Source organism: Trichomycterus rosablanca, chromosome 1 (assembly GCF_030014385.1).
Source record: "Trichomycterus rosablanca isolate fTriRos1 chromosome 1, fTriRos1.hap1, whole genome shotgun sequence".
NCBI classification, from domain to species: domain Eukaryota; kingdom Metazoa; phylum Chordata; class Actinopteri; order Siluriformes; family Trichomycteridae; genus Trichomycterus; species Trichomycterus rosablanca.
The window spans coordinates 28,925,130-28,935,874 of NC_085988.1; the positions used below are offsets into that span (position 1 = coordinate 28,925,130).

General features: G+C 35.6%; 1 protein-coding gene across 3 annotated transcripts; it reads right to left on the reverse strand.

The window, feature by feature from the left end:
• Positions 1-1,505: 1,505 nt before the first annotated feature.
• Positions 1,506-9,313, reverse strand: tnnt3a (troponin T type 3a (skeletal, fast)). Of its 3 annotated transcripts, XM_062990996.1 has the most exons (14): positions 9,224-9,313; positions 7,769-7,808; positions 7,638-7,648; positions 6,344-6,496; positions 5,000-5,017; positions 4,129-4,147; positions 3,947-3,992; positions 3,714-3,830; positions 3,542-3,619; positions 2,730-2,843; positions 2,509-2,621; positions 2,330-2,420; positions 2,098-2,138; positions 1,506-1,800 (listed from the first exon to the last, which is right to left on the reverse strand). In XM_062990996.1, exons 2-14 carry the CDS (start codon positions 7,786-7,788, stop codon positions 1,764-1,766), a joined length of 858 nt encoding a protein of 285 aa, XP_062847066.1. In that variant the 5' UTR covers positions 7,789-7,808; positions 9,224-9,313; the 3' UTR covers positions 1,506-1,763. The 3 variants fall into 3 exon arrangements, with proteins under 3 accessions (XP_062847066.1, XP_062847075.1, XP_062847083.1); XM_062991005.1 differs by lacking the exon at positions 5,000-5,017; XM_062991013.1 differs by lacking the exons at positions 5,000-5,017; positions 6,344-6,496 and having other exon boundaries at positions 9,224-9,310.
• Positions 9,314-10,745: the final 1,432 nt, after the last annotated feature.

Here is a 10,745-nt window from a genome sequence, read left to right on the forward strand (position 1 = left end):
TTCCGTATAGTCTGTGTGTATGTTTTAAAACGCTGCAGTCAAGGAGGTTGTATGCAAGTTTTCTTTGTGTAATAAAAACATATTAGAAACATAATAACATGATAAACAAGTTCACATTTTAATAACGTGTTAAGCCATTTATATTATTTAAAATAAATGTAAACAATTTAGAAAAATCACCGTGATTAATCTATCTGAAAAAAGTAAAAAATCACACCAAATTAGGATGTTTTACACAACCAAAGACTTGAGGTTATTATGCAAATATATATTTTATGGTAAATCAATAGGAACTTAGTAATACAGAGTAACATCACAGTTTTCCTGTTAGTACAAATCGGTGGATTTGTTTTATGCAACTGAAAATAATTTTATTGACTGGAGTAAAACTCCATGTATAAATAAAAAAGCCTGTAATCATTAATCCTGCGAAATGTTTACAATAAATGTATGACCTCAAATAAAATTATATTATTCAAGAATAGAATTAGTTAAACGTATAAATGACTAAAATGTTAATTTAATTAAAACACAAATCGATCATCGAACTTGTTTTAACTCATCATCAAACTTGTCATTTATTTTATTGACCTAGATTTTGTTTAATGCAATATTCTAAAACACAAACCAGCTATGCAGGTAGCAAGATAAATCAAATGGCTGTTGAAGTTAATGTTGTTAATGTTTAATAATAAAGCTATTCTGAAAAAGTTTAATCTAGAAATGCGAAATGGAATAATTAGCTAGAAACCAAAAGTTGATTTATACTAGCCTATCTTTTTCTGAGAACTTTACTTTTCACCAATCTGTTTTTATCCTATTGTTGCATCCCACATAAAATGAAAGGTTTTTTTTCCCCCCTCTTTTTTCCACAATTTTGATCCCTCAGTCTAGTCGTGTCCAATTACCCTGATTGCGTCCTCTATACTGATTCGACCCTTCACCGCTGACTGAGGACGCCTCTCAACTGACATGCGCCCCCTCTGGTACGCACAGTCAGTACAGATTGTGCATTTTTCACCTGCACGAGTCGAGTTCATACACTTGACGGGCACTGTGCACGGAGGGCCACACCCCCATCAGCATTATTCCTCAGCCCTGTGCAGGCGTCATCAGTCAGCCAGCAGGGGCCGCAGTCGCACCAGTTATGAGGACCTATGATCCGACTTTCTTACCCCTAACAACCCTGAACAACAGCCAATCATTGTTCATACTGCCGCCCAGCCTAGTCGGAAAGGCAAAGCTGAGGTTCGATACGATGTATTCGAAACCCCAACTCTGGTGAGCTAGCGTACTTTACCGCTGCTCCACCTGAGCGGCCATAAAATGAAAGTTAAATTAATATAAATATTATGCACACACTCCCAACACTTCATACAAGATTAACGACAGTAGTCAATTTTTGTGTATTGAAGTTTAAGCTGCTAGTAGGATTTCTACATTTCCAAAGAAAATAACTGATATATTTTGTATGATGAACATGAAAAAACAACTCTTTTGACAAATGTTGAGTAACACTTTATTTACATGAAAAAATTTGAACCAAACAGCAGACCAAAACAAAAAAAGTGTGAACATGGATCTTTGGCAAACCGCAATTATTGCAGAGTCCTGCAGAGTAGCTACTTAGCAGGTCCGCGGCAAGTAAAACTACAGATAGCACTGTCACTGTAGATGATGCATGGTCAATATTTTGAGGACTCCGCTGTTTTCTTCCTCTAGCCATCACCCATGGGCTTGCTAAGTATGTTGTAAAGGGTGGCTTACTTTCTGCGACGAGCGGCAGCTCCCTTCTTGCTGCTGCAATGTGACAATTACCAGGGACAAAGTGAGACAATTTTGTTTAACAGCACATTGTCATATTGCTTTAATAACTGTGTTGTTTATTCACCTATTAATACAAACTGTTTAGATTTATGTTGCATGCACAACCACAGCAAGCATTACTTACCATTGTACATATAGTAATGCATGGAAGAGAGGTTTAACTACTAATATTATGCAAAGACATTGGCAGACACTGGCTTATCCCATTAGAGAACACACACACACACACACACACACACACAGTCGTCCAAATAAACCTGTACAACTTACAATTTGCTCAGCTCCTCCACTCTCTTGCGCAGTGTTGTAACCTGGAGGAGATTAAAGTTATGTTTACAAGTAGCTCAGTTATCTCAGAGAAAATGCTACTAAAACAGACATTTTTAAATGAACTTTTAACTTCCAGACTGATCTTTATTAACATTTGAGTTTCATTTTGGGCACTAAAATATAAAAGGCAATTGCTTGACCATGAAAGTTAAGCAATATTTGAATAACATACCTCATACTTCTGTTTCTTCAGCCTTTCCATGTGATCAAACTTCTCAGCCTCCAGAGTCTTCAGCCATTCGTACATCTCCTTGGCCTTCTCCCTAAGGCAAGAGTAATCAAATTCAAATTCTACTGTGGCAAAAGAGCGCCATCTGCTGGAGCAGACTCATATTAAAAGATGTCATTTACTTGAGCTTGTCGTCATTGAGATGGTCAATGTTGAGTGGCTTACGCCTCTCAGCCAAGATCTTTTTCTTCTTTTCTCTTTCTGTCTGTTTCTTGCCACCTCTCTTGGAGTCAGCCTAGAATATACACAAAGTTAAAATTATATTCCTCTTTAACTATCTGACTTCAAATTTATAGAGACAAATATCTGGTTGTCTTTTACGTGAAATGAGAGACAAAATCACCTTCTGCATGTAGCTGCTAAACTGGGAACCCATGCTGGTCAGGGCAGACTTTTTCTTGGCATCGTCATCAGCTTTCTTCTTAACGTCAGCTTCTTCCCTTCTCTGCCTTTCTTCCTATTCAAGTTAACAGAACTTTAGGTAGTATACTAGGCTGGAGCAATAATGCTGCATAGCGATCTATCTGCAAGTGACAAAATCAGGATTCTGGATGATACAGAAGCTTACCAGCTCTAAAGTATATTATGGAGTGAACAATTAGATTGATATATACTTTACCCCTGCAATCTGATGGGGTAATGTGCTACAGTAATGAAGGCAGGTAATTTAGTGGTTAAGGTACTGGACTGGTGATCAGAAGGTTGCTGGTTTAAGTCCCATCACTGCCAAGTTTCCACTGTTGGGCTCCTGAGCAAGGCCCATAACTCTCAACTGGTTTGTATTTGTATTTGGTCACATATATTGTATGTGAGTCATTTTGGATTTGTGTCTGCTAAATGCTGTAAATGTAATTGCTAAACATGATTTTGTTGCTGTGTCTGCATTATTTTTTATCTTTATTTGCTTTCATTAAAAGCAAAAAATATAAATATTTTGTAAACAACTGTGTTTTCCTCTGTGTTTGTGGGAGTATTTTCTGACAAGCATCCAAACTGAGTAAAGTTGTAGGTACTAGTTACCCACCTGGTAACTAATGCATAAGCTTCAACTTCAGATAAGCAAACACACAGCATATGTAATAAAAGTATTATTGTATTATTTATATATGTAATTGTGTATGTGTGAGGAAATCAGAAAAAACTGGTGGATCATACCTCACGCCTTGCCTGGCGCTCCTTCTCCCTTTCAGCCATGATCCTCTGCTGCTCTGCCCTCTCAGACCTACGCTTTTCCTGTTGAAAATATCACAATCAACCATCTTTAGACATTTAGGCTCATTGACCATTTTTCTGCACTAAAATTTGCTCCTCAGTGGCATTCACTCACAATTCTGTCCTTAAGAGCAATGAGCTCCTCCTCCTCCTTCTTTCTATGCTCAAAGTGGGCATCGATCAGTCCCTGCAGCTCCATAAGATCCTTGTTCTGACGCTTCTTCTGGATGTCCTATTAAATACACACAATAAGCTTTACCATTTGTTCAAAATCTCAATTAATGTAAATATTTAAATAATGACTTATGTTTTCTTAGTTCTTAGTTCAGTGAAATGAAAGATACTTACATCAAAGTCCACTTTGTCACCCTCAGGGATCTTGGGAGCAGAGGGCCTTTGGTGAAAGCATAAACAATATAATAACTGAAATTTAGCCAATTAATTTATATCTCTGAACAAATAGTTTTGGTTTGGTTTTTGTTTTGTTTATGACATTCTTAGTGATGGTAAATGGAAAATTAGCCACTTACTTGAATTTGGGCTTCTCCTCTGTAGATTAAAAATGAAGAGGGGACAAGTACACATTAGTGAGTTAGAAATGTGCTTATGGTAGTATATGAAGTAAACTGGTATTTTAAAACAAAACTCAAACATTGGTAGTAAACTATTTAATGTATGAGTAACTATTTCACAGAATGAGTAATTTATAAGTAATATATGTCAAAAGATTAGGATGCAAAATCCCATTTGAAACAAGCACACTTAAAGACACAAAAATTACACTAAAGACAAGAAAATATTTAAGAATTAGACCAAAACATGTTATTTTGTGTTATTTTTTTAAACATGAAATAGTCCACCCCCCCCCCCCCCCCAACATACCTTTTCAGAAGTACTGTCATAGGTTTTACAAACTTGCAATTAAAATAAAATGTGCAAAAATGCTATCTAAGAGCCAGACATTAACTTGAACCTCTCAGCTAAAACCATTACCAGCCTATGTGTGTCCATTTTGGACTAGTCCAAAATGATTTCTAGGCCTAGATTGTGGTTTCCTTCTTGAATTGAATTGCATGCCATGCAAATAAGTGGTATAGCAGGGTTAGATCACTGCGCAGTGGCTGATGGTTGTTAGCATTTTATATTCTTTCACCCTTTTCAAGTATTTCAAGTATATTATTTTACTTATGGACACACAAGTTTTAATTTACCTGTGTTTTTCAATTTTCTTTTAAATGGTGGCCAATTATAGCAGTGCGTCTTGCTCCAAAACAATATGTTTGACTGGACGGAACCTCAGTGCACAAATTCTCCAATAGAAGGAGAGTACAGGCAGTTGAAACAAGGGACAAAGACGTCCTTCCAACATTTATAGGTAGAGTACATCTGTAATCAACATACCTTCCTCTTCATAGACCTCTGCATGCAGCAAGCAATGAAAGCAAAAGCAGAATAGACACAATTAGCAAATGCAATACTGCTTTATAGCCAACAAGTTACATTTAATTTGTAAGTTGATAAAATAAAAAAGGGCTATTCAATTAGTTAGGAGCAAGGGTCAAATTACAAAAATGAGAAGATGGGCTGAAAACATCCCGCCTCAGTATTTTCTGACCCAGTGTTTTGAAGCCTTTTATCTTAATAAAGGTTATAGTAAAAGTTTAAATTAAAATGTATTTTTGGAAGCAGCATGAGTACATAAGAACAGCTAATAGGGCATGCTAGGCATTTGAGAGTGGTTGCTTCAGCTTGTGTAATTTTATATGGCTACATGCATTTTAATAATAGGCTTAACACTTGTTAATTTGCTCTATGCATATTATGCATATGATAATCTGTATTTTTTAATTATTTGGCAAAAACTAGTCCAAGAGTGGGGTCTGATTTGTCAGTTGCTAATTGAATAGCCCTGCAATAAATCATAATATGCCGTACACTGAAAAACAACACATTATCAGCCAAACATTTCTGTTACCACATTAAATCCTACATTAAATACATTTTAATGGACTAATTTTAAAAGACAGTATAAAAATAATCAGAACTACAATAAGAACTATTTTGCTGGACATTGAAAGATTTTGGCTGTAATTTGATGGCAGGTTTTAACAACATACATTTTTGTCAGTATAGGCATATACCTGCAAGGAAACAAAATGTATGCTTTAATAGGAGATCTAAATGAAAGATAAAATAAGTTTATGTTGTTTAAATTCAGCATTCTGTATTGTCTAGCTTGTCGTTTTCCATTAGCTTTTGCTTTGCAATGGACCTTAAATGAGTAATAATTTAAAAGCATAAAAAATGCTATGAAGTAAACAGCTTTTCTAATCACCCTAAGTAAGGATGAGATAAAGGGCAAAGTAAACAAAGTAACAACTACATTTGGTGATTGCTATAAAAAAATCCAAGGTCTTAGGTTTGTTATTTGCAGGTATCACTGCTAATGGAAATTTATGATGGGTGGGGATACTCCATAAAAGCTAAGCATGTGGTTACACAATAACTGGTAATGGCTTTAAATGTTGCGCGGTGTTAGCATAGATGGGGCAGCAGAACTTGATATAACACTTATAAATGAATTTAGCTCTAACTGACCAGGTAAGAAGAGGAGGTAATGCATGATTACTCAAATGTGTAAGCAGTGGGGAACAGATTGATTAGTGCACTGTGACTGGCTTGTGATGAAATGGAGCACACTGCCACTTCATGGTAAAGGGTGAGAGAATATTTCATGCCACATACCTTCTACCACAGCCTCAGATTCTAGCTCAGGTTCAGGTTCTGGCTCTGGGGCTTCTGGCTCAGGCTCAGGCTCTGGTTCATGTTCAGCCTCTGGCTCTGGTTCTGGAGCTGCCTCAGGAGCCACCTCTACATCTACTACCTCCTCAGTTAGCTCTATATATGTGCAAGGGGGTGGGGTTGGGGAAAGGACGGTTATGGTGAGAGAGGTTAGTGGAAGCAGGACAGGGTAAGCGATTATTGGGTATTACAGGAAGAGTGTGGTTAATGGTCAACTGACTGGCAGATGGGGTAGATGGGGAATGATAAGGCCACCCTAAGGTGCTATTACTGGAAATGAAGAGCATGGTGCAGAGGTAAAAACTAATGATATTGGTTGCAAAAACAGTAGAACAAAGATTATTTAGGTAAATTAATGTAGTGGAATACAGTGAAATTGTAATGATTTAATTAAATAGATAATAAATTATCTAAATAGATAATTTGGCCTGCCGGGCCTTGTGGTATGTTTGTTTTATTTTTCTTTGCAAATTATTCAGCAAAGCTTGATGAAAATAAAACACAAACATAGTTAGGCACATGAAATGTTGAAGAGAATTAGAGATGATGTTTATGAAAATAATAGTAAACGATAATAAAAGCTTTTAGTGGTTTATGAGTTCTTGAACAAAATGGATGATTCTGATGATAATAAGGTTAAATCGTGCAAGGAAATGTATACATCATTACTGGTAGCAAAATAATGTGGGCAAGTTTTGGTAAAAATAACAATATTAGAAAATTAGCAACATTTAAGAATTAGTACTGATTACAATAAAATGTCTATTTAATATATGAATTTTACCTTCATCGCCGACTTCATTTTTAATTTGGAAAAAGAAAGCAGTAGATCAGCAAAGTTATTAATAGTTCCAAACTGTGCCCAGATCAGCGATATGTGCACAGTTTGGAGTCATGCCAAGCATACACTTTCCATTCCTTTGTAGCTGAATATTTTATGATGCCCAAAGGATCATAATCAAATTCTTTATTTGTTGCCTTATCCAGCTATAAAGTATGCAAAGTGTATTCTTTTATAAAAGCTATTGCAAACATTTATTAATGTTTTAACTTTATTGGTGTGAAGTGAAATGGTTTACAGTTTAAAGATTCTTAAACTCACTTGAATTGCATCCCAATGACGGAATAGCTGCATTCTATCCACATCCATTATATTATCACAAACTAAATATATAATAGCATCTATAACATTTTATTTTGAACTTTGGAACTTAGATGAAGGGGGTCATATACTCACCCTGTTGCTCTCTGAAAAAAAAAAAAAAAAAAAATGATCAGGTCCAGTGGTATTTAGCCCAATATGTTGAATACTATTTATAGTATTAATGCATGTGTAAGAGTGACTGGTGTAATATAAAAAAGACTTACACTTCCTCTGTGTCAGACATGATGACAGTGGACTTTGTGACTACACGAGGAAAAAAGATCAGATGATTATGGCAATTCATCCTGAGGCTTTATTCAACAAAGCTCAGAAAAAAGACTTCTACTCTTACAAAGTAGCCATCACTCCTTATTGCTAACTGTTCTGCTAAGCTTGACACCGCAAGATTTTTTCACATTGGCTTGTTTAATTATTTTGTTTGCTATAGAAAGTGCTAGATTATTATTATTATTGCTATTGTTGTAATTTTACAGCCATTGCAGTAAATAATATTGTAAAACAAAATTCCAAAATTCTAATATGTTATGGATTTTAATCTAAATGAATAATACATATTCTTTTTTGGTATTAAGTAGGCAGTAATTTAACTATGGGACATTTCCTGTGTATCAGCAACTCTTTTAAACAGCTGCAAGTGCCCTCCGGACATCTTTCAGGATCTAGTTTCCCTCTTCAAGATCAAATTCTTCTGCTTGGAATAGCATCCATAAGACATACTGCATTTCCTTTTCTGGTTATGGCATACAGAGATGGTTTTGGAAGTTTCACACAACTTAAAGCTTATTCTTATATTCAGGTTTTAATAACAGGTATTTTAGGTAAAGAAACCTGAGTAAAGTCAGGTAAATTGGACCAATATGTCATACATTTTAATGCCACAGATAACCTAATTTAACAAAATTTACTTTATTAATAAAGAAATATAGGTTACGGGTGCTAAAATGATCAATTGTGCCAATGTGTATGCCATTGTTTTTGTAATTATTTAATTTTTAATATGCAAATATGCAGATTTTAAGGTACAGTGTACATAAGGTATGATGCCCCTTTCTAATATACACACACTATTAACATTTATATATTACTGACACAAATTCTTATTTATAAAGTTGTAAACACACAGACCATGTGCAGAGTCATATAGTTAAATCTGAGAAAACCACCAGTGCCTTCACAAAACATAGACCAATGCAATGTAATTGAATGAACAACAGAAGCTGATACACCAAATACATTCAGCTGCTGCATTGTACTGACATACTCCCTTAGGCATAGTGACCATAGGTCAACAGAAAACCTATTTTGTTTGTATTTCAATCACAGTAAAACATTATAGAACATAACATGCATAACAAAAACTCCTTTATTGTGTCTGACTTGCACGATGCAGTCAAAAGGAAACTTTATGCTCTATTGATGAAAATCTGCTGTAGATCCATTTGTTCTGAATTGTATTCATCAACTGAGCAATAACTCTACTTCAAAATACATGTGTTCCTGCACAGTGGCAATGCTTTTTGCACATGTATTTTCCACTGTTATACAGGTGGAGTTGGGTGCCCTGTTGTCCACTACATGCTTTCTCTCAGTCACAATCATGCACCCTGTCATCTTCTTTCTTTTCATTTAACATGATATGTGTCTGTTCTATGTCTTACCTCAGAAAAGCTGAAAAGAAGTGAGCTCCCTGGTGGCGGAGACTGGCTGTAAAGCTCTGCAAACATCCAGGGCTGATTAAGTCCTTCTGTTATAGTGATACTTGATCTGTGTAGGTCTCTCATTGGCTGAGAGGACCTAGTGGGCATGGCTAAGGAGGCCAAGTTCAGGACTTGGCCTGGGCACTGAATAAGGAGATGAAAGATTAAGGGAATGTGAAGTAGGCACAAGTTTGGAATGGGGTGCTCATCGCTATATTTGTTGTTGCATTAGGCAAGCAAAATGCAGTTCTATGTCTGAAACCGAGTAGAAGAAGCATTTAAAACATATACTGTAGGCATGATCAGGATCGCTATAGGGTTTAGCACCTGGTGTTTCCTTAAGAAGAGGGTTTACACATTGACACATGGGATCTATGCACTCACAACGGATCAAAATGAATTAGTCTTACATAACTTATTGAACAGCATACACTCTGGGATGATTTGACAGCTGCTTTACGTCATTGGTAAATAACAACACAATGTTTTTAGAATAACACATATGTGATATCAACTATATCAACTTAATCAGACAAGCTCCTTATAATCTCTAAGTTAGCAAGTTGTGTTTACAAAATTAATAACTGGACGTCATTACAACATTTTTGCTCAACACAAATAAAGCAGGTTAGTTAAACCTTAAACTCTGAATTATTACAAACAAATAGTCTAAGCAATGTTGAATACAGTTATGTCATGAACTAAAACTATTTTTACTAACTTAACCCACATCAGGAATATGTTTAGATACTCTTTTCATCTATCAAGACACAGAGCTTTAAGTAATACATCTCTTTTAGAAGTGTACATTAAGTCCTCTTATTATAACCTCTAAATTGGATTACTATAAGGCAAGTCTAGGTGGCTGAGGCATATTTTTAACAAGTTTTTAGTATATGCAACATCACAGTTTTAAATCATTCTTCCATCACACGTCATAGTTTTTATAAGAATAGTGGAACACCCAAGTTGCCTTTTGCAAACTTGACCCATGCAGCAATCGTCTTTTAAATGGCCTTTTTTTTTTTTTTGCATATGATCAGCGTGCACATAAACAAAGAATTTTGCAAGGTCTGAAGATTTTTGCTGGTCATTTGCTGTTATTCTTGGGGCCTTCAGGACTGCACATTGTGTCTTTGGTGTATTATTTGCTGGACGTCCACTCTTAGGAAGAGTGGTAACAGTACTAAATGTCCTGCACTGAAACAGGTTGTGTCTTGTTGTGAATTATCATAAAACCTAAAGCCTTAGAAATGTTTTATAGCCTACTTCAGTTGTATGCGTCCCCACAATTTTCTCTTAATGTCCGCTAAACCCTTTTGTTTGTTTTAATTGAGCATGTTATACATAACCATATATTTCTTTAGAAGAACTAAGCATAGGTTATAAACATAGTACTCATGGGGCATTATACTTACCCACAAATTCTCCCAAGGGATGTTTCACTTTGACTTGATAGTTGACTTGATAGGTTTCTTGTCAA